The sequence below is a fragment of the Chrysemys picta genome, chromosome 1 (assembly GCF_011386835.1).
Source record: "Chrysemys picta bellii isolate R12L10 chromosome 1, ASM1138683v2, whole genome shotgun sequence".
Taxonomy (NCBI): Eukaryota; Metazoa; Chordata; order Testudines; family Emydidae; genus Chrysemys; species Chrysemys picta.
Genome location: NC_088791.1, coordinates 208,168,357 through 208,193,481, shown reverse-complemented (window position 1 = coordinate 208,193,481; position 25,125 = coordinate 208,168,357). Strand labels below are relative to the sequence as shown.

At 42.5% G+C, this 25,125-nt stretch overlaps 1 protein-coding gene across 30 annotated transcripts in view; it reads right to left on the bottom strand.

The window, feature by feature from the left end:
* Window positions 1-25,125, bottom strand: part of DMD (dystrophin) — a 2,010,563-nt gene that overhangs the window by 521,068 nt on the left and 1,464,370 nt on the right. For 23 of the 30 annotated variants that reach the window (XM_065590838.1, XM_065590858.1, XM_065590878.1 and 20 more), the window contains one exon: window positions 9,118-9,201. The exons of the other annotated variants lie outside the window; for them this stretch is intronic. In XM_065590838.1, the coding sequence (XP_065446910.1) occupies window positions 9,118-9,201 (84 nt within the window). The remainder of the gene's footprint in view (window positions 1-9,117; window positions 9,202-25,125) is intronic. 30 annotated transcript variants of the gene reach the window in all.

Here is a 25,125-nt window from a genome sequence, read left to right as displayed (position 1 = left end):
TTTTAAGTACAGAGATTTTGTTTAAAAAAAATTCTTCATTAATAACAAAAGATTGTTTTGTTCCAGTAGTGTCCTGACTTCAGAGAGGCTATGAATTTGATTTATAGAGTTGGTTAATTCTTCACCGTGAGAAAAATGAATGAAGATGGATACAAGATAGTCTTTCCTAGTCTATTTTTATTTTTAATATATTCATAGTTCCTATTATGTTTTGACAAATATGAACAAAAGGGGTAAAGCATTAGTGCCACCATTTACAAAGATGGTATAGCACTTTTGTAGCTCTGGCACAAAACCACATTGTTTTTCAGTTTCAGCTAGACTATTCTCATGCAAAACCTATCCCCCCAACTTTATAAAATCAGTGAGGGCTCTATCCCAAACTGCATTAAAATTTCTTATAATAGAAGTGTTTGTCTGTCACTCAGAAAGTTGCTACACCCAGCTCTAGCCAGGTGTCAGTCAAAGCCACACTGGAACTGAGGGCAAAGCTCTGGGGGTGAGGCAGGGGTGTTGCCCTCCCCCTCTACAGCTGTTTTTCAACATAAATCAGGGGGTCTCAAACTCAAATGACCACGAGGGCCACATGAGAACTAGTGCATTGACCCGAGGACAGCATCATTGACACCCCCTCTCGCTGCCTCTGGCCCCGCCCCCACTCCACCCCTTCCATTAGGCCCCACCCCTGCCCCACCTCTTCCCACCCCTTCCCTGCCCCATTCCAACCCCTTTCCCGAAGTCCCCACCCTAATGCTGCCCCCAGGAGGTGCAGAAAGGGCGCAGGGTGCGGCTGGGCCTCAGGGCAGGGAGTTGAGGTGCAGGAGGTGTGCAGGGTGTGGCAAGGGTGCTCAGAGCAAGAGAGTGAGGGGTGCGGCAGGGGGTCGGGGTGCAGGGTGCAGCAGGTGGCTCAGGGCAGGGAGTGCAGGAGGGGTGTGGGATGCGGCAGAGGGCTCAGAGCAGGGAGTTGTGGTGCCGGACGTGTGTGGGATGTGGCAGGGGGCACAGGGCAGGGGGTTGGGGTGCAGGAGGGGTCTGAGATGTGGCAGGGGGCTCAGGACAGGGAGTTGGGGTGCAGGAGGGATTCAGGGTGTGAGCTCCAGCCCGGCGCTGCTTACCTACAGTGGTTCCGGGGTGGCAGTGGCGCGCACCGGGGCCAGGGCAGGCTCCCTGCCTGCCTGCCTGCCTGCCCTGGCTCCCAGCCCCCGGCCCCGCGCCACTCTGCTCCAGGAAGCACCTGGAACCATGTCCCTGCAGCCCCTGGGGGAGGGGGAGGGGCTCAGGGTTCCGTGAGTGTGCTGCTCTTGTCGCTCCTCTAGGTACCTCCCACAAAGCTCCCATTGGCCGTGGTTCCCTGTTCCCGGCCAATGGGAGCTGCGGGCGGCGGTGCCTGGAAGGAGGCAATGCAGGAGCCCTCTGCCTCCTTCCCCCTCCCCCCCACCCGCCCCGAAGGGGGGTGCTGCCAGCTGCTTCAGAGAGCGGCGTGGGGTTCGCATGCCACAAGGGGCAATCCTGCCGATAGGCAGAGGGGCGTGGGGAGCTTGGTGGGCCACATGCAAGAGCCCCGCGGGCCGCGTGTTTGAGACCCCTGACATAAATGTTAACTCATTTGCATTCAATGACCACAGCTATTAAACACCAGGGCTTGGAGTTGGCTTCTAATAGTCCATTATATTCAAAAACATAAGGTGGGTGAGGTAATACCTTTTATTGGACCAACTTCTGTTCTGTTTTTCAAAGCTTGTCTTTCTCACCAACAGATGTTGGTCCAATAAAAGATATTACCTCACCCACCTCGTCTCTCTAATATCCTGGAACACACATGGCTACTACAGAAAAGGTTATTCACCTTGTGCAGTAACTGAGGTTCTTCGAGATGGTGTCCCTGTGGGTGCTCCACTTTAGGTGTCCTGACGCCCTGTGCTTGTAATCTGAGATTTGTGGTAGCAATGCCCAGTTGGGCCGCCCACATGCAGTAGCCATCTTGCACCGCACTGAACAGTTACATAACAGTGCGCAACCAACCATCCCCTGGTTCCTTCTCTACCTCAGAGAATTGGCCTGAAACTCTGAAGTAGAGGTGAGGAGGGCGGGTAGTTGAGCACCCACAGGGACAACCACCTTGAAGAACTTCAGTTACTGCACAAGGTGAGTAACCTTCTCTTCTTTTTCGAGGAGTGTCACGTTAGGTGACTGTTGAACAGTGCCCCTCTGTGGAAGGGAGAGGCTTCGGAGTTGGTGTACTGACAGTGGATAACACTGTAAATCCAAAGTGAGCATCTGATGCTGATTCTAAAGCATAGTGTTTAGTGACAGTATTGACTGATGCCCAGATAGCTGCTCTGCAAATGTCAGTGATAGGTACATTATCGAGAAAGGCCACAGATGCTGCCAGAGCTCTGGTGGAGTGTGTGTGAACCCCTGGTGGAGGTTGTTGATTGCTGTTTTGGTAGCACAAATGGATACATCCAGATATCCATTTGGACAGTCTCTGTTTTGAGATGGTTTGACCCCTCGAGTGTTCTGTTATGGAAACAAATAGTCTAGGTGATTTTCTAAATGTTTTTGTTCTTTCAAAGTAGAAAGTGACTGCTCTGCAAACGTCCAGTGTGTGGAGTGAGGCCTCCCTCCCATCTGCATGTGGCTTCAGAAAAAATACAGGTAAGTAAATGGGTTGATTTAAATGAAAGGGGGAGGCGACTTTGGGTATCAATTTAGGATGTAGTCGTAGGATTACTTTATCTTTAAAGAATGTTGTATAAGGTGGGTGTGCCGTTAGGGCAGCTAATTCTCCCACCCATCTTGCAGATGTGATGGCAATGAGGAAAGCCACCTTCATGGAGAAGTGTAACAAAGAGCAAGTTTCCAGGGGTTCAAATGGTTTTCCCATGAGTCCACGTAGAACAAGGTTGAGATCCCACATGGGTGTAGGGTTTCTTAGTGTGGGATAAGTGTTTTCAATGCCTTTAAGGAAGCATTTAATTGTCAGGTGAGCAAATATAGTGACCCCGTCCACCTTGTCGTGGAAGGAGGTAATGGTAGCCAAGTGTACTCTGATAGAGCTTGTAGATAGCCCCCATGTTTTAAGTCCCATTATATAGTCGAGAATCCTTGGTCAGGGGGACGATTGTGGAAAGATCTGTTTGTCTTGGCACAAGGTGCAGAATTGTTTCCACTTATGGTTATATGTTTTTCTTGTACTTCGTCTCTGACTGTTCAGCAATATATCTGTTACTTCCTCAGAACAGGCCTTCTTGATCCCTGTCAGCCATGGAGTAACCAGGCCTAAGGTGGAGTACCGCGAGGTTGGGGTGACGGATGTATCCCACATCTTGTGATAGAAGATGAGGCACTAATGGAAGGGTTCAAGGTGGTTTCAGTGCCATCTAACGCAGGTATGGGAACCACATTTGTCTGGGCCATGTGGGTGCAATGAGAATGACCCTGGATTTGTCCTTCCTGATCTTGTGAATGACTCGGTTTAGGAGTGAGGTCGGAGGAAATGCATACATCAGTGGCGCCACCCATTTTATGAGGAGAACGTCGCCTAAGGAGTGGTGTCCCAATCCTGCTCTGGAGCAATATTGTGGACACTTGGCATTCTGAGCTGCTGCAAATAGATCTATGGTGGGGAACCTCCATAATTTGAATATGGATTTGAGAATTCCGGGATCCATCTCCCACTTGTGGGTTTGTGAAAAATCCCTGCTTAGTTGATTCACTGTTGTATTCTGACATCCCAGCAGATAGGATGCCGATATCTCTATGTTGTTGGTGATGCACCAATTCCTGTCCTATTATACCCGATGCCCAGGCAGGCCTGCAAGCATCTCATGTGGAGACTGGCATGTTTTACTACAAACGTTGTCGCTGACATATGCCCCAAGAGTTGTAAGCATGTTCTGGCGGATGTTTGTGGGCTGTCCATCATTCTTGAAATTAGGTTGACTACAGTGAGAAAGCGTTGTTGCTGTGAGACAATTGAGGTAGGATCCTATGAATTCCAACTTTTGGACAGGAACCAGTGTGGACTTTCATACATTTATTTGCAACCCTAGGTCCGTGAACAAGGTTATCGTGTTCTGTGTGGCATTTATTGCTTCTTGCTGCACTGGTGCCCTTATAAGGCAGTCTAATTATGGAAATATCATCACTCCTTGTCTGCAGAGGTGAGCTGCAACGACAGAGAGAACTTTGGAAAAAACCCTTAGAGCAGTGGAAAGGCGAAGGGTAATACTCTGTATTGGAAATGCTGTTTCCTTAGGGTGAGTCTCAGGAATCTTGTGCGTGACAGGTGGATGGATATGAAAATAAGCATCCTGAATGTCGAGGGCCAAGGGCCAATCTCCTTTCTCTAATGCTGGAATGATTGTGGTGAGAGTCACCATTTTGAAATGTTGTGGTCTCACAAATATGTTGAGCTTTCATAAATCCAGGATGGGTCTCCACCCACCGGTCTTTTTCTGAATTAGAAAGTAATGTGAATAAAAACCTCATCCCCTGTGTTGTGATGGTACAGGTTCCACAGCACCTAATTGTACAAGGTGGTTTATTTCCTGCTCATGAGAAGGGTCCCTGAAGAGGGATGGGGAAGGGGGATGGGTAGGTGGGATATAAATAAAGGGGGTGGAGTAGTCCTTCTGGATAATCTCTAAAACCTATTTGTCTGTCGTGATGTTGTTCCAGACTGGGTAGTATGTTGACAGACGGTCTCCAAATGGTTGGGGGACTGTTTCTGGTTCCAGAGTCAGAGTGTGTGGAGGTCATGTACACCTTCAAAATGATTGTTTAGAGGTGGATTGTTGAGACATCGAAGGGTGATCTTGGTTCTACCGACATCTGTTCTGTTTTTGTTTATGCCATTGATGTACTGGTTTTGGGGCTGAGAGTATGACATAGACCGGAATCTCTGATCGTAAAACCTGCTCTGTTTCTTTTTGCTTGCAGGTAATGAAACATTGGTTTTGTCTGAAAATAGTTTCTGCCCCTCGAAGGGTGAGTCCTCGACTGTTGTCTGGACATCCCTTGGGAACCCGAAGAGGTGGAGCTATGATGCACAGCACATAACCACAGATGTCGCGATGGATCATGCTGCTGTGTCTGCCGAGTCAAGAAAGGTCTGGAGGGCCGTCCTGGCAATGAGACACCCTTCAGAAATGTTTGCCTTGCACTGTTCTTTTTTGTCATCTGGTAAATTTTCAATAAAAGTTGACATTTTGGTGAACAAACTGCACGTATATTTGGCCAGCAGGGCAGTATAGTTGGCTATGAGGAACTGAAGTGTAGCTAAGAAATAAGCTTTCCACCCAAAAAGTTATAACCTTTCCCAATCCTTATCGTATAGGGTTGTTTGGGACTGGTGTTGTTTCCACCTTTGATTGACTGCATCCACCACTAAGGAGTTCGGTGAGGGGTGTGTGAATAAAAAATTCAGCTCCTTTTGCTGGCACATAATATTTTTTGTCAAACCTCTTACACGAGGGTGGTGCAGTAGCTGGAGTCTGCCAGATGATTTTCGCAGGCTCCATAATAGCATCATTTATCAGCAGGGCTATCTTTGCTGATGGAGACGCCTGGAGTATGTCCATGAGCTTATGTTGGGATTCTGGTAGCTGTGCCAACGAAGTGTCTAGGGATTCAGCAATCCTTTTGAAGAAGTCCTGGAAGGATTTGAAATCATCCCTCATAGTAGGGGGTGGTGGCATTATGGTTTTGTCTGGTGACAAAGATGAGAGGTGAGAAGGCGCGAAGTGTCATGCTCAGCTGTGTCCTCAGGTTCCTCAGTGTCTTCCTCTTGTGTTTCTGAAGGTGCTGGGACAGTTGGTGAAGGGGACCGGGCTTTTCTGGACCTAGGTGGGCTAGGGGGCCTGTGGTTTTGGGCCCTGTACATTGCCCATGGATGCCAGTATGACCAGTTAGGTGGGAATAGTATGGAGGGAAGTGCCCATACCATCCTCCTATACCCGCAGGTGGTGGGTGATGAGATGGTCCTCCTGACTTGGTTGAGGAATGGCGAGAAGTGTATATTGCTGCATCATCCTCTTCTTCCTCATCACTGGAAATAGAAGGGGTTGATCTGCAGGCAGTAGTCAGCTGGCCTGGTATTGATCTGGATGGGATGCCCTCAGCGCCGAGTAGAGGAGATTCAGGCATTGAAGCCACTATCAGGACCACATGCCTCATAAATTGCTGCAGTACTGTAAGGCTCGGTGCCAGAGATGGTATGGTGGAGGCCCGGGAGCATGAGTTGAAACTGCCGGTGCCAAACATTTATGGCTATGTGGCATAGTTACAGCAGGTGGTGCCACTGTACAACTCAGTGCCGAGATCGTCTTCGGCTCTGTGGGTGCCGAGTTGGCAGGTTTCACTTTAATGTGTGAACCTCCATTAGAGCTTGCCTGCATAGGGTCTTTAGCTTGTTGGGATCTCTCGGTAATGGATGTTCCTGGTGCCTCACGGTCTGGTGCTCTCAGTGCTGTCGGTACTGGGGCAGATTTTTCAGTAGGAGATTGCTTTCTTTTAGGTGATTCTTGGTATGGGGATGTCTGCGACCACTTTTTTGTAGTCTTTCTAGGAACAGGCTCTTTGGCAGCTGTTGTTGGAGCAGAACCCCTGTCAGAGGCTGCCACTGGCCACCGTTGGCCACGGGGTGACCTGGATTTGGGGTCGGAGGGTGGCCTGAGTGATTTCTCCATCATGAGGAGCTTCAGTTGGAGATCCCTGGCTTTTCTTGTCCTGGCTGTTAGCTTTCTGCAGTGTGGGTACTGTTGAGTAATGTGTGTCTTGCCGAGGCAGTGGACACAGTGAGCGTGGCCATCAGATACCGGTATGGAGAGTGTGAAGGTCAGGCAGGGTTTAAAACCAGGTGAACCTGGCATGCCTGAGAGAGATGATCTCTTAGAGAAAAACAGGGGTAAACCCTGTTTAAGGCTAAAGCTGTACACCTCGGGGAAGGTAGAAGGAGTGGCTACTGCGCGTGCACAGCCCAACTGGGCACTGCTGCCAAAAATCCCCTATTACAAGTGCAGGGCGTCAAGACATCTAAAGTGCAGAACCCACAGGGACACTCCTTGAAGAAGAACCACTAAATACATTATGTTCAAAGGCATTTATTGTCTGTATCAATTAGCCCAACTTGACTCTGAGGTAGGTGAGTCTGCACTGATTTTAACCCTTCCCATGGTCTATTTCAATACACTTATTATTTCCACATCTTGAACAGCTTTGACACTATGGAGTACAATGGGGTTAGGTATTTTAGCTATTGGGATCATAATTGTTAAACCAGATGCCTCTGAAATTTTGGCTTTGTCCTGTCTGGAATACTACTACTTTTTCTTCACTATAATACCATGGTTTTCAATTTTTTTTTTCATTTGCAGACCCCTAACACATTTTAAATGAGGTGTAGACCCCATTACACATAGTCTGTGGTCCCCCAGAGGTCCACAGATCACAGTTTGAAAACCACTGCTATAATATCATGCTCAGGAAAAGTACAGGTGTAGTAAAACCTGCTGTCTGGAAGATACATGAAGTTCAATGCAATCAAGACCACTCTACAGGGATGAAGAATCTAATTAATGAGGAGACTACAAAGGTTCATCTGGACCTCTCTCTTCCTCTGTGTTACACTAATAAAGTCAATTTAGCTGAATGGACATACCGGGAGGTGGAAACCAGAGCTTCCAAGTGTGTTACATTTTAAAAAATTAATGGAATGTATCTCCCTGTGGAAATGGTGTGTTGTTAGATCGTGACAAGCCACTCTTCAGGAGCTAAATCCTGGAAGGACTCCAGATTGAGGTTGTTATCTGTCTGGGAATGACAGCCTGCAAGAATGGGAGGTGCACTACCTTCCATGCTGCTGAGTAGCTCTTACTATCTCAGCACAGTTTTTCTCATTCAACTTTTGATCTTTATCCTTGCTCTCACTTGAAAATATTAAAAATGTACAGATACTCCTCTTCCTCAGGCTTTTTTCATCAGCAAAAAACTAAGATTTATTGTTACTGAGCATTAGACACCTGCAGGCAGGCAGTTCATTCATCAGGGTTATAATAAAAAAATAAGAATCTGAGAAAAGAAAGTGGAGTTTAATAAGTTACCTATTGTGTGTGTCCCCCCCCCATGTCCAATTAAATCGCCTCATTTCCATACACTGGAAGATGTAAAGCAATATATGGCAGGTTTAGTCTAAGGATCAGAATGAATTGCAGCAAATAGAGAGAAAATAACCTTAAACTTGGAAATAAATAATAGTGTTAATACACGGAAGTATTACACATAAGATTGGTAATAAGGGTGTCATTATCTTAGTCCTGCACAGCTCCTGGTGAACTAGCCAAAATAAATGTGGGATTCTTTATCTGGGCTAACATAATACGTCCAGGTAAATACCAGCCACTTACAGAATCTCTGATACTGACAAATTTAACAACTAATCACAATCTTTCAAGCTAAAAATCAGGCCACCATTTCTTCCTTGAGTGTGACTGCATGTTTGTTCATAAAGAAGAGGAAGAAAAGTGAACACCAGACAATCAGACATTTGAAAAACTGCAAAGATCTTAATTACAATCTGAAATTTTAGATCCCTTTCAAACTGTCAGTGCTCAATGCTGCAGATGTAGAAGCATTAAGAGATATCAATAATGATAACATCCACAGTGTATACCAAAGTAGCTTTCCTGAGACAGGATAGTTTATTATTTTCTTAAGTCACTCTAGATCAAAGGAAGATGTTTAGAATCACAGACATTATATATAGAAATTAGATAATCCATTCAATTGTCTTGCTGATGGAGGACTGTTCCCTACCTTACACAACTGAAGTCATTTGGGAAGATGTATCATACATTCCCTCTTATGGATCACTAGTGAAGATGTGAAATAAGGCTAGTCCTAACAAAAATCCTTGTGACATCTGTCCTCAAGTCACTACATTGCTGTTTATCATCATCATCTGCTTACTGTCTTTCAGCCAATTTTGCAATTTACATGATAATGTTCTTAGCTAAAGCACTATGAAGTGTGAATCTTCTATGAAAAAGTGGCTTAGTTAAAATGACATCATAGGTTCACTGAGACAAACATAGAAACGCCTAATACCATTTTTACCAGATAAGACTTGAAAACTTTACATTGGCGTAGATAAGAACATGGACTTTTTCTTCCTGTAGCTGATCCTTTTTCATTCTCCCTCTGCATTATTTGAAAATAGATAAAATGTACAAAAGAAAGAGAGAGCATTAGTTCAGGCACTAATTAGAGAAGACTTAGATATGTGTGTGGGGGGGGAATCAATGTATCAATGACTTCCAGCTCAAATTTGCACAGTGCACAAATAAAGAGATATTCTTCCCACACACCTTTTTTTTTTTTTTTTTTTTTTAACTGCCAGCCCAAAAAACTCAGCCATGGAGCTATAAAGTTAAGCTTGGTTCTTTCTGGCTGGGCATATCACCACTAGAAACAAAAGATTCAACAGACCAATTTTGTTCTTATTTACATCTTTGCAATTGCACTGGCTTTGAATTTTGTTCTCACTTTCACAAATATAATAAGGCCAAAATTTTAGCCCTGCAGAAGATCTTAGCTGGTTTTAAATTTAATCGTACAAAGCACATGTACTGACTGTCAGAACCATATACTGGTTAAACTAGAGCAATATACAGTTCTACAAGACCTAAAATATTACAAAAATAAGGTACTACATTTGTAGAGAACATCATTTTCCTCCTCCAAATCAATACTGACCATGCATGTGGTCACGTGAGATTTTCATATTTTCTCAGAAGTGTTTGGGGAACCTGTAGCATTAGAAATAGAGCCTTTTCAAATAGTAAAAAGACATCAAGGAGGTTAATCTATTCTTATGTTGAAAGAATGTCTGCCAGCAATGGGTACTTAATTTCCTAGCTGCTGATAAAGCAACTCTCCAAAACACTTGACTTTGTATCGGTCTACATCAAGTTCTGATACATAATTAATAATCTAGATAGAGGTGAAGAAAATCTTGCCTGTCCACAATGTATTCATGATGTTTAGTCATCACAATTCAGAATATTTCAGCAAGGTGTCTGTTCCAGGCAATGTGAAGGGCTCAGTCATGAGCCCAGCTCCATACTGGGGAGTCATGGGGCATGAGGGGCTTCCTAACTTCCCTGCACCCAGAGGAGATCACTTCCCTCTCAGAAGGAAAGAGACCAGGCTGTGACTCTCAGGATATGTATACACTGAACATTTCTTATGGAAGTGTTAGAGTACATATACTACATGCCCTACTAGCCTGGATCTAAATAGCAGTGTAGACAGTGAGGCACTGCTTAGGTGAATAGAGACATGTCTGTACCCTTAGGGTATGTACCCTACATGGCTCTCTACATACTCAAGCAGTGCCTCTCCCATCTACACTGCTATTTTTAAAAGTGTAGTGACCCACTGCCAGAGCCTTTCCCTACAGCTTTCGTTGCTGTAGGGAAAGGCTCCGGCAGTGGAGAAAGTCTCTTCGGAGAAGAGAAAGGCCCCAGCCGCTCTGCGCTGCTACAGTCTTTTCCCACTGCAGGGAGCTGCTGAAGCCTTTCCCTGCCCCAGGTAAAGTTTCCAGTAATGGGGAAAGACTGAAGCAGTGCAGAGGTGCCAGACCCTTTCTTCTCTGCTTACCCCCTGCCAGAGCCTTTCTCCACTGCTGGAGCTGGAGCCTTTCCCCGATTCCTCGCCCACTAGAGCCTTCCCCTGATGTGTGTAGATACACACTGCAGTATCGATGCATCCTGCTTTTCATTTAGTTATGCATACCCTACACGCAGTCAACAGTGGTGTGCAGTGTGCAGACATACCTTGAGAGTCAGAGTCATTATCTGGTTCCAATCCATATCCTGAGATACTCTTACATTCTGCTTCTCACTGGGCATGTAAGGTTACACCTAGCCCAAAGTGAGTGAGTCTAACAAATCTGTTGATGATGCACAAGTCAGAACAAAATCCAGCTCACTCCTTCATAGCAAGTTTGGCTATGAAGTGCCAATAGGAGTAAAAAAGTAGAAAAAAAACATTTTTTTCCAGAAAAGTAGGTAGATGTGGACCTGAAATCACACCTGGAGCTAACGTGTCAAATACAGTGTCATTTCTATATAGTCACTTATCAGAGTAGAACAACACTCTAAAGTCCCATCTTCTCTATCCTACGATAATAATTTATTTTTTAGAACATCATAGTATATGCAGATGTGATCTATTTTCATCATGACCATTTTACAACTAATTCGTTCACAGAAACAAGTTTTATAAACTGCAAAAAGTGACTAGCTTAAATAAATGAGTTTTGAATCAAGACAAAGTAGATGGTACAGAGCTTGTGAACGGACAGAAGAATGGATAAATCTGTTCAGCCACTCCCCCTAAACAAGCTGATTTAAATCACCCTTCCTCATAATGTTCTTCCCTAAATAGTATATTCCCAGAGAGGTATCTAAGAAGTATATGTTTTTCTTCCTGATCAACTCAGATACAGTGTTATGAACTGGAAAAGACATGCACATTCTCTATTAACTGACATGTTTTTCCTCCTCATCGTCACCATATTGTACAAAGAAGCAATTGCTATCAAATCACAATCACAATCTAAAAACCGAGATGATTTGCATGGAGACAAAACAATAAATTATATTCACAATGTAGGTGAGAGTTTCATTAAACAAAGTTGTAAGAAAAGCCACATATCTTCTCTATCTCTTGATTGTTGCTGTTTCCGTATATCCTATGCTCCATTACCTCTGCACCAGCCAGGGAAATGTTTGCACATAATAGCATTTCATTCTTGATTGAATGCACACTATGAGTGTTCCCCTCCTAGTATGTATATATACCATTTTTCATTTTAGTACTGCTGGGAAGATTTTCTGAAGACCAGGTATTATTTGGGGATATACACCTCATTAGCACACTGAAATGTATGCAAAGATGAAAGTTTTTTTTTAGTTTCCACAGTTACTAGGACTTGTGCCTTCACAGAAGAGAAATTTGCCTGTTATTCTTATTCTTGGAAGGGATATAATTATAACAGATTTTGTATGTTTGTTGTTTGACAGACAATTTAAAAAATAAAAGAACTGCAAATAATTAAATTAAATATGCATCGTGTTAGTCCTGCAATTTTTGTATGAGTATTTTTTAATCCCCACCTTTTCAGCAAAGGGCATGAGAGTAGATGGCTAGGATTAAAATAAATGTTCTCAATTAATATGTTTCCTCCTGCTGTTTGCAAATTGAATGTACTGTACTGCAAAAAGAAAGTGGTGGATCTAATTTTTAATTCTATCTATTTATATCTTGCTTATCATAACATAGTCTAGTAAAAAGCAGACTGAAGATATCCAGGAATAACTTTTTCTTTTCCTTGTCCTGTAAAGTGACAAATCAAAAGTGTCTAGATAGTATATCACATTTATAACTAGGTATTTTTTTCCAGATGGTCCTTAGAAAACTGCACATTTTTAGGGCTTAGGTCATTTTTTTTTAAAGTGAGTTTGTGGTATTGATTTTTCCTGCAAATCATAAAATGAAACTCAATGAACATGATGCAGATATTTAAACACTTCTTCCCTTTTCCCAAAGCATGTGCAAGAACCCATTTTATGGTTCATCCAAGGACTAGTCACATGTTCACAATTCACAAAAAATCATGTGCATGATATCCTGGATCATTATAAAAGCCACCACATAGTAATACTACTATAGTTAAAAGAACCAAATATGTGTTTTCTAAAAGCAAAACCTTTATATTCAGAGTTTTCTATCTCAACTGTTAAAATTTTCTGTGGGTTCAAAGTTCACAGGGTTTGAGCCACCGAACTCATTTTTTTCCAACTTATTTTGTGTGTGTGTGTGATTGTCAATCAGTATGTTGGCTGGAATTTAAGTTATATGACTGTAAGAAGGTAAAGACCAAACATAACAAAATAACAAAAAAAACCCACTTATTTTTAACATGAATTTAGTGGGAGTAAAAGGATCAAACTTATAGCACTAAACACACAAAAAGGCCTCAATTTGCCAACAGTATAAGGTACAGTAATACAAGCTACCTACTATGCTCAAACACCGTGACAACTCAACTGGAAAGTCTACCTCTAAGGGTAATAGAACTATGCCCATGCCCAGAGAATTCTTAGCCTTCCTGCTGAGTTTGCTATTAAAGAGGCTAAAAGTGTTGATTGCTTTGTGATCTGGGTATCTCTATTCATTTAAATGTAGCAGGACAACTAGTTCATCTCACACAGACCATCAAATTGTAAGAAACTGCCTTTCAGTCAAGCTCTGTTTTTATAGTTTATTTTTTAAGCTTAATATTCTTTAAGTCATTTTTCAAGCAAAACAAAAGAAAAAGTTAAACTATTCTGCTTGGCAATTATTTCTGAAAGACATTTCAGAGAGCGAATATAAGCCCAACTACAGTACTTTTTACAACTACTATACTATTAAATATTAGTGCTATGATATAGGCCATATTGCTCGGGTGCCAGAGAGAAACACTACTCCAGGGGAGCTCTGGAAGGGATTAGGCTCCCTCACCTCCCAGACACACTTGCAGACTGTCTCCTATGGTAGAGGCAAGATTCATAGGTAGAATCATAGACTTTAAGGTCAGAAGGGACCATTATGATCATCTAGTCTGACTTCCTGCACAATGCAGGCCACAGAATCTCACCCATCCACTCCTGTATCAAACCTGTGCCTGAGCCATTGAAGTCCTCAAATCATGATTTAAAGACTTCAAGATGCAGAGAATCTTCCAGGAGGTGACCAGTGCCCCATGCTGCAGAGGAAGGCGAAAACCCCCCAGGGCTTCTGCCAATCTGCCCTGGAGGAAAATTCCTTCCCGACCCCAAATATGACGATTAGTTAAACCCTGAGCATGTGGGCAAGACTCACCAGCCAGACACCCAGGAAAGAATTCTCTGTAGTAACTCAGATCCCACCCCATCTAACATCCCATCACAATCCATTGGGCATATTTACCGCTAGTAGTCAAAGACTACTAGGTGATGTAGTATAAAAGGAAAAGAAAAAAGACAGGAAACCCACCTCCTCCCATTCCCACCCTTCCAACCCAAAAATGAGTAGGATCAGTTACAAAAAATTAAAACAAGGCAATACCAAAAGATCATTATTTTCTATTGAGAACTGTCAAAACCACTTGTTTGCACATATTTTTACAAGCCGTTATCTTTCTTTTGATGTACAGTGAACTGAATATGAATACTTCTGTTCATTGTTATTCCTTTTGAAATGGCACAAGAATTTTTTAAAATAATCTTTGAGCTTGAAACTCTATAATTAATTACACCGAGAAGACCTAGTTATGAGATGTCAGTGGACGAAAAGGAAGCTGAAAATTAGTAGTCTTTGAGAACGCTTGCTTAGATCCCACTAGAAATAATGTCTGGTCTATATTCAGTTTAATGGCTCAATTTAGCAGAAAGTCAGATTTTGGACTGATTCAGCAAAGAGGCTGGCCTGACACAGAAGACCAGGGAATTTGTTGTGTTTGGAGTACAAGTAAATTAAGTATGGAAGTAAATTAGAACGATAACAACTGCATTTTTATTATGAGATTTAATTCAGCTATGCAAGCAAGCTGAGGACGGATGTTTTGACTTATTCTCAAATTCCATCCTTGCCTACACAGGATTCCGAGTAATAACACCATCAGTGAAACACAAGGCAATTCCTGCTGCCTTTCCCCCTTGTCTCAGGGGTGCTTGACCAAGCTAGCTGGGAGGAAAAAACTCCTTGAGGTGCTAGCTAGGCTGTGGAAAGGAGTCATTAAACCTCACAAATGTTTGCCTCATGCCCAGTATAGCTGACTGACCATAACTGGTTGGCCGTGCACCACCCCAACCCTTCCGCCTACTCCTTGAACTAGATGCCATCTTAGCAGGTGTCCAGGCAGCACCCATTTATTCTCCCTGTGATGTACTGGATCCTGAGGGTGGTAAAGCTGAGTTTTCTGACAAGCTGTGGTAGGGTCTACTAATTCCTTGAGGGGGTTGGGAAACCTGGCTGATGCACTGAGAGCTTTTGACTTCCTCACAGCATCTGGAAGGTCTGGTTTGGTAAGTAAGGTGTTGATTTCTTGCATCTTTTAAGTTGTAGTCCAGTGCAGCATAGGGTAGTTGTCAGTGGGCCAGCTCCTGGGGTAAATCTGAACATGGGATTCTGGCAAACATTGATATTACTGGGACATGAGAGGTCTCTTAGATCTAAATCAGATCAAAGGGCCCCTCATCACTACCCTCATTCCTTCACACAAAGGGGAGGTGATGGGGGAATCTAAACAGTTGGAGGGATCCAATGATATCTTCAGGAAATAAAACAGAGGGTACCTGACCCCTTTTGTGGTTATGGTGTAAAGCCATGGTCTCCCACACTGGATGGACTATTTCTTTTGCCTGGTACAGCTTGGGGTACTGTCACCCATTGTACACATAGGCTTTGTGAACACAGACAATTAGTTTGCGGCATGCTGAAGTGTTCATCTACCCTGCACTAGCTCACTGCAGACTAACTATTCATGTGGACCCTGCTAACAATTAACAATTCATTAATGTGCTTTGATTTAGTCCCATTTCAATGATGACTAAATCAAAGTGCATTAACTAACTGTTAGTGCATGTCAGCAAGGTCTACTTGGGCAGTTAGTCCATGGCAGGCTAATGCAGTGTAGATTCACACTCCTGCTTTCTGTGAACTAAATCTGTATGCAGATAAGCCCTTAGTTTAATAGAATTGCACACTGCAACTTAATCCCATCCTCTGTTGGCTATGTTTAGATAGATCAGTGTGTCTGGGTCAAAGCATCATCAAAACTCCTTTAATTGGTTAAATATACCATGGGGGCAGGATATTGTTACCAAATTTCTGGAAGCAAATTAAACTTTTTATGGATGTCATATACACTAAAAAATTTAACATTTATTTCATTCTCCACCAATACTAAGAAAGGCCAGTGTGGAAGCAATCCTTGTTCCAACTCATATTTAATGATGCCCTTGTCACCTGCAATCATATTTAGTAAGAGTAGAATTCAACTCACTAATTCAGATGATCTGTCAGCTCCCCACCCCAGCTCACCCCTGCTACAACCCCTCCCCAAGCACACCATCGCTGCTCCACTTCTCCCGCCTCCCAGTCTTGCGGCGCCAATCAGCTGTTTGCGCCGCAAGCCTGGAAGGGGAGGAAAATTAGAACGGGGGCGGCGGTGCTCGGGAAGGAGGTGGAGCAGAGGTGAGCTGGGGTGGGGAGCTGCCGCACGGCTCCCCGGGCCGGGGGGATGGGGAGCTGCTGCCGGGGGGGGGGTGTGCCTCAGGGAGGCGGGAGGAGAGCTGCCGCGGGTGGGGGTGCCTCAGGATGGAGGGGGGGCAGGGAGCTGCCGCAGGGCTGGGGGGGGGGGGCACAAGGTGGAAGTTTCGCCTAGGGCGCAAAACTTCCTTGCACCGGCCCTGGTAAGTAGGCATGTCATTTCTATGTTTCCTATTGTAGGAAAACCAGCACTTAATAAGAGATAATATATGTTTTCTTCCCTAGGTACCTCTGCTAAGAGGACTTTAAAGAGATACCCATTATTTTAAGAAAGGTTTGTTTGTTTTCTTTGTTTTATTGTTGTTGTTGTTGTTGTTTTAAAAAAAAGACTTTTAGGCTGAGATTTTCAAAGGAGCCTAATGGAGATAGGTATCCAGTTCTCATGGAAATTTCAATAAACACTGCATGGCTAACTCCCTCAGGCCCAATCCGTCTTAATATATATGCCATTTAACAATTACAGACTGTTTAATAATCTAACACCATACCTTCATAAATTGTGAAGCAGTTAGGATTGATACACACATCATACTTGTCACTAACCCATCAAATCAAGGGAATAAAAAATTAAGCCACCTAACAATACATACCCTGTTGTTTTCCATACAGACTACATCTATATTACACACCGCTGGCGGCGGTGTGCAGGGTAGGTGTAGCTACACATTGCTGTGAAAAGCAAGCTACGTTCAGTGTGATATGTAGTGACATGCATCGGTGAAAGGCTCTCGCAGGGGGGAAAGGTTGCATTGCTGGAGCTTTTCCCCACTTTGGCCTCCCTGCCAAAGTCTTTCCCTGCTGCCTGAGTGTTTCACTGCAGCAGGAAAAGGCTCCAGCAGCTCTCTGGTAGGGAAAGGCTCCAGAAGTGATGGAGAAAGGCTCCTGTGATGGAGAAAGACTCTGGCAGTGGGGAGGCAGTGGGACACAACACTATTAAAAACAGCAGGGTAGATGGGGGAAGCATTGCTTGGGCATGTAGAAAGCCGTGCAGGATACATACCCTAAAGGTTCAGTCCTGTCTTTATTCTATTCACCTAAGCAGTGCTTCACCATCTACACTGCTATTTATACCCATGCTAGGAGGTCGTGTAGTGTATCTACTCTACACACCATCATAAGGAATGGCATTGTAGATGTACCTAGACATACTTCTTTCTATTACTACAGCAGGGAGCTGTTGGAACCTTTCCGCACTGTCTCTGCCCTACATCACAGATTGCATACCACAATCTTAACTCTTCTCCCCTGAACTCTCCTTTAGCAAACTACCCTTCCTCTCAAAACCATTAATGGTGGACGTTTGGTGTAGCTGTGTACTGTGCTGAGCAGAGATGGTATAGTTTGATAGATGTCCTTTTGAGGTGGGAGGAGGGAGGGGAGGAGGCCTCTGGCCACAAAAAGCAAGCAGATCAGCTGCCACCACCTCTCTCAGAAATGGCCAGTTGGCCTTATTCTCCTCTCACATGAGCTTTACATTGCCTTCAAAGGAGGTATTCTAAGCTGCACCAGTTAACATGAGAGAGCCAGTCTCTTAAATAAAAAAGGGAATCAAACAAAAAGGCTTATCAGAAAGGCTTATAAGAAGAGTTTAATAATTAACAGGAGCTGATCACAATGCTTGGAAAGGGCTATATATGTATAACTAAAGATCCACACTACTTGACACACACATACAAAATACTGCTACATTCTTATGTTTCAGATACTGGAGATCCTCAAACGCAAAAGAGGATTTAGCATGTTGGGATATGAAAGCTAAATAAAAATCAAAGACATGTAGTTGGTAAACCATATGTCACCCCCTTGGACAGTAGTTTCGGAGACCTACTCCCATTCCAGGCCATCTTCAAAACTGCCTGCATTAATGAATGCACTAAAAAGGGATCTAAGATAAATGATGTTAATCGATCACATTCCATTAAGCAGAAACTCATCATTCTTCTCCACAGGTTTCTCAATCCAGATCATGGACTTCATTGTGCCATTTGATATGTACATTGTAGTACTCACAGAAATGCTTATGTATACTCATATTTTGTTCATGATGTTACAGGTTTTCAATTAATCTGTCTTCTTGTACTGGTGAAAAGCATATAATACAAAGTTGGAATAATTTGCAAAGAAAACATATGTTTGATAGCTCTTGGTGATTTGTAAAGGATTTTAAGTGGGCTATAATGGTGTCTCTAAGGCCACCCAACAGATGTGACAAGGAAATCCCAGCATTAGTTATATAGTCAGCATACATGAGTTTGTAAAGACTTCAGTGAAGCAGACAGCTGAAGCTCTGCTAAAAAAAAAAAAAAAAAAAAAAAAAAAAAACTAGTGTTGGAACTGTTCTTGTGTAGGCATGTTATAGAACCATAGGAATGTGGGGCTGAAAGGCACTTCAAGAGGTCATCTAGTCTCCCTCCTGTGCTGAGGCAGGATTAAGACTATCTAGACATCCCTCATAGTGGAAATATTTCCTACCAGATGGATTAGAAAACCCCACTCCAAGCTTTATGCAATTCACATATAGAAGGATGAAAATTCCTAACTGTCAACTAGGGCACAAAAGAATGTTCTCTAGTGAAAATAAAATGCTACATTAAAAAATATACAATGTAATGCAGTACAACCCAATATGGAATAAAAAATGCAAATTTCAAAATTTTCCGCAGCATGGATATTCAAAAAACCCCAAACATTTTGAACAAAATCTAAATATTTTGGTAAAAATTTTCAAACCAAAATGTTTTGCGTTTTTTAAATGAAACATTTTGAATTTTAAAATTAAATATTTTGATTTTGACATTATTTTCTTATTTATTTCATTTTGTATATTATTTCATTTTTATTTAATTTAAATGTTCTTTCATTTTTATTTGTTATTTTAATTCTTTTTCATTTTTAAAATTATTTAAATCAGCTGCTGCTCTTCTTGGAACTGAATGAAACATCTTATCTCATTTTCTTTTTTAGTACCTCCTGTTTGATGGTTTTATGAAACACTTGGACAATCTGAACAAGAAAATAAGGTAAGTAATCAGTACCATTTAGAGTAACTGCTGTTTTAATAACGTTTAAAATAAAAAATATAAAATTAAATAATGTAAATGAAAATAAAATAAAACTAAAATTAAAACCCAAGTGAACTGGACAGTTGAGGGTTGGATACCTGGTTGCCTAGGGTGTTGGGGAGCCCATCCACCTGGCAGACTGCCAATGAACCTGGAGCCTGGAAGGCCTGGGAGCACCAGCTCCTCAGCAGCCTGCCTGCTTTGGACAGAGTAAAAATGTCGTACAGGGAACATGTTGATTCCATCAAAATTCTGATAAGACCAGGCGTGTTCCTGACAGGAGCTGGAAACCTGGGAGCCCTGGCTGCCAGGAAGATAAGCAGACAGGAAACCAGGCAGGTTTCATTAAGAGTCCTGCCATATTTGCAGGTTTCCATCATGAACTTGCTTGGGTTTCACTGAAATATTGGGGAATGAACACGTTCTCTGTGGAATGTTTCGATTTTGTTGAATCAGCATTTTCCAAAGGAAAATTGTTCCATTGAAAAATTTCTGACCAGCTGTATCCAGAACCTCCAAGAGTCGGAGACTATTTAAAGCACAAATATCATAACAAACAAGTGAGAGAATTATCAAAAGATATGTATAAATTATTATAAAGACCCCAAACATCCTAGATCCAGAAAATATGAAATCATAATAATCTATTCAAATAACCATACATTCCTTTCTATTGCCAATAACTAGAGCCAAATCATGAGAGGTGCCTAATACCTACAGTTCCTATTGATGCTCAGCACCTTTCAGGATTTGGCCTCTAAAGCCTACCACCTACTAAAGTAGATATCTTTTTAAAATCAAAATGGGATAAGTATGGAACAACCTAGATCAAAGGGCATTTCTGATTATGTTTCTGACAGCTTTTAAAAATGATTTTTATAAGATCTGACATCAGAGAACAGTTCAGCATCAATATAGCAGAGTTTTGGATTATTTACACCCTTGTTATAACAAATCATGTAGGGAAAAGAAGAAAAATCTTATCACACATGCATTCAAAAATGCACTATAAATTTTAATTCCCCCTCCTCCACCCCATCTACACACACACACACACACACACACACACACACACACACACTGTTCTTTTAGAAGTAATGGATCAGCTCAGTTCATCTATGTTCTCACTCTTGGGGTCTGCCTGGCTTTATTATCTATTTCTCTTTGGGGATTTAGAAATAATCCTGCAACAGAAAACAGATAAGCAGGATCCTTTCTTCTTTTTAAAACAGTCTTAAGCAACATTTCTGTGAGTAGCATATGACTGCAGAAATCGAGTCTCTACTCCACACAACTACAAACAGATGTTACCACAAACATTTGTTCCTTGGGCCAATGCAGTAGATAAATGCAATATTTGAGATCTCTGGGCCCTACTGTGAATTTCATGGTTAGTAATTCAGCTGCAACTTTTGACAAGTCAAAAAGCAAGAGGGGAAAAAAAGTATAGTGTTAGTTGAAGTGACTAGCCCAGCAGACTATCTAGGAATTGCTGAAAAGCAGCTGTGCACCAGCCACATCCCCAAAACATCCACTATGCTAATGACTTAAAAGGGAAGTGGTATAGAGCCAGTTATGCCGACACTATGCCAGTCATGCTTCATGCAGGGGAAATGCTTAACTGCTTGGATAAGCCAGTTTTATGGCCCCTTCATGCTAACACAGTAGCAGCGGTTAGCGCCTGACTAAGTCTTCTTCTACCCTTATTTCCATCAATGGAGTCAGCTCTTCAAGTCCTTCTTCTCCATTTACAACCTATCTTGAAGCAGTTCCTCAGCATCTCTGCAACTAATCAGATCCTCTGGTATAACAGCCATCTAGCTAGTTTTGGATCTTCCAAACCTTCTCTTATCCTTCACTGCTAAGTTTAACACCCTGTTTCTTATGTATTCTTCCAGTCTTCTTTTCCCATGCCCAAACCATCTAAACCTGGATTCCCTCAGCTTTTCTGTAATTGGTACCACCTTCACACTTCTCCTAATTCATTCTGAGCATGGTCCATACTTGTAACTCCGATCATCCATCTTAACATTTTCATTTCCACTGTATTCAAGATCTGCTCCTGTCTCTTCCTCAGTTCCCAGCATTCGGAGCCATGCAAAAGTGCACATCTAATTACCATCTTTTAGATCTTACTTTTCAATTTGATCAGCATTCTCCTATCACAGATCACTCCGCTCATTTCTCTTCAATTAATCCATGCTTCTCCTGTTCTGCTTATAAGTGTGTTGTTGAGTTAACCATTATCCTGTACTATCAAACCTGTCCCAATAACTTCATAAAGTCATCTAACTTTCACACAGTGTCCTGCCCAGGTCCTTGAATACCTGATATGCAGATTGTTATGCACACAGAGAATTAGTCATGCATGTCATATTCAAGGTGTGAGTGTAATTTGCTCACACTTATGTGCCATGAAAAAAATAGTGCTAGGATATAGTCACACATATGTAATTTTCAGTTACAATATGTAGGGAAGTACAGAAATGCACGGGCATTTCTAGACAGACAAGTAATGAGTAAGTTATTACTTTCTTATTTTAGGGATTAAAAGGTTAATTACATCCAAGGATTCTTGGAAGATGCTGCTGTAATATTAGAGAGAGAAAAAGACAGAGAGGAAGATTTAGAACAGCTACCGGACACACTCCCACCCACCCCCTACATCCCCTTCTCAAGATTTAGCTGAGGAATAGATTTTCCTGATTCAACAATTATCTGATCTCTCAGAGGAACTCTTTTGTCAAGTTCTGCACATTTTTAGTTTTTATTGCATAAGTATTCACTTCAGTGGGAAAGGAGCAATATTAATATTTTAGAAGTACAGGACTAAGACTGTATTTACACTTTACATAACGGTCATCTCAAGACTAAAATGTTACTAAAATGATTACAGATCTTATGGATTTATGCACCCTTTCTACCACCCATGCTGGGATGGGAAACATAGGAAACCACGATGTGAACCATGAAAAATATATTTTCTTTAATTAGAAGCAGCTCTGGGATTTTCATTTATTTATTTTGGAGGAAGGGAAATAGTCTTATTTTTTTTTTATTATTCATTTATTTTGTAAAGTACTCAGAGCACTGGATATCCCATTTATAAATATAAATACATATTTTGCCTTTGGATTAGAGTCAGGGGAGGGCTAGGTTGTCTAGTGGATTTAAAAATTTTATTAAGATGATGTTTAAAAAAAAAGTGAACGGTACAGAGTTTAAGCATAGAAGTTTCTGGTTATCAGGGAATAATGTACAGATTATCAAGGGGTACAAAGTTCAGTTTAAGATCAGGTGGCATAAGGAATACATATTCTGCAATATCCCCGATTGGGGGTAAAAGGTTGATGGGTCAAAGTACAGACATTGAGATATTCATAGATTCATAGATTCTAGGACTGGAAGGGACCTCGAGAGGTCATCGAGTCCAGTCCCCTGCCCGCATGGCAGGACCAAATACTGTCTAGACCATCCCTGATAGACATTTATCTAACCTACTCTTAAATATCTCCAGAGATGGAGATTCCACAACCTCCCTAGGCAATTTATTCCAGTGTTTAACCACCCTGACAGTTAGGAACTTTTTCCTAATGTCCAACCTAGACCTCCCTTGCTGCAGTTTAAACCCATTGCTTCTGGTTCTATCCTTAGAGGCTAAGGTGAACAAGTTTTCTCCCTCCTCCTTATGACACCCTTTTAAATACCTGAAAACTGCTATCATGTCCCCTCTCAGTCTTCTCTTTTCCAAACTAAACAAACCCAATTCTTTCAGCCTTCCTTCATAGGTCATGTTCTCAAGACCTTTAATCATTCTTGTTGCTCTTTTCTGGACCCTTTCCAGATTTCCATATGAGGGTATGTAGTTCATATAATGGCTATGTTCAGGTGTGGAGTATAATGAGTGGATATGATGATGAGGATGGATTGACCCTCATTTGGTGAGATTTAATGTTCAGGGAGTTTATGGTTCCAGTTCATATGATCCAATGGAGAAAGCCTCTTGGTTCCTTTCTTGTAGTTGAAGATGTCATTCTGGCTCACGCCTCCTGGTAGTGTCGGTGGCCGGTGATGTGTTCGATGTAGATTTCCCTGGACCATCGGATGGTGTGTGAGACCATGTTGCCTTTGGATTAGAGTCAGGGGAGAGCTAGGTTGTCTAGTGGATAGTACACCCAATACACCGTCCCAGCAGAAAAGCCGTTCAGTCCAGTTCCTCACCTGAGGATGGCTTTACCTTTACCTTGTGTTGAAATGTCCTTCTTCTCAGAGATTTGTGAGATTGGAATGTGGCTTATCTTCTCTTTCAGCAGGGGCAGTTGGTAGGAGAGCCCAGGCCCTCCCAGTCCACTGGGCTCCGACCTAGGGCCTTATCAGAGTCAACAGTATCTGGCACCCTGGAGTGCCTCGGAGTTATCCTACCATTTCTCTCCCCCCACAGCTCCCCGTCCAAATAAGGAACCAAAAGAAAAAGAAGAGACAACTAAACCTTCAGTCCCAACTGTGTTCAGCATGCAGTCCTATTCCTCACAGGGAGGCTTCTTCTGCACCCTCATCCAGGATACCTCAGGGTAGATTTGTCTTCCTTCCCAGCCTCCCACTGACTGAGCTCAGTTGCGCCTGTGACACTACGCCCCCATATTCTTCATAGAGATATGATTGTGGCATAACTATGATGTATTTTGTACATGATAGGTCATGTGACATATTGAAAAGGTTATGATTTACTGAATATGATTATCTTATTTGTATATCATTTTTGTGTCTGAAGTTAGAAATATTGTCTATGCATCTATTACAAATATGTTTACACCTGGGGAATGCCCACTAGACAGAATGCAATCAGTCTAGATGGCTGGATGGGAAGGGCCATTAGGGAAAACAATAGGACTTTGAAGATGTAATCTCCCACCGGGGAGCCTTCCTGGGAAGCTTTCCTGAGGACATTACGAACAGCCTCTGTCTCATAGCTGCTATGCCCATACAGAGGCATGTGACCAAGTCACCTGGTACTGGATTCCATCATAATACTAGTGTTTTTCCACTGACTGGGCGTGGGAATCAAAGTGGGAGACAAAGGGTTCCCTCCATATGCTAAAGCTACTTAAGGCAGGGGAGTGACATCATCGGGGTTTGTTCTTCACTGACTCCCCACCCAAGATGACTGTTGTAAACATCTAAGAAACAAAGACTGAACTGCGGGAGAAGGGCTGAACCCAGGCTAGAAAGCTCTCTTGCCTGTGAAAGGAGTACCTGGGGTTTTAAACTGCAAGCAAGTATAGCTTGCCCTAAAGAATCTCTGAAAACTGCCTAAAAACAATATTTAGGGTGAGAATTTGCTACTTATAACTAATTTATTTAGTGTATTAAGCTTAGTATGCATTTTGTTTTATTTGCTAGGTAATCTGCGTTGATCTGTGTGCTAGCCCTTATAATCACTTAAAACCAATCTTTTGTAGTTAATAAACTTGTTTTGTTTTGTCTAAGACCAGTGTGTGGAAAACACTACTGGGGGGCAAAAAGCTGTTGCATATCTTCCACCATATTGAGGGAGAGGGCAAATTTCATGAGCTTACGATCTACGGTTCCCTGTGCAGCTCAAGTCGGTATAATTTTGGCTTTACACTCCAGGGGTGCACTTGAGTAAATGGGCAGTTCCTTAGCTAAGCCTTCCCATGTAGAGCTGATCTCAGCACCTGTG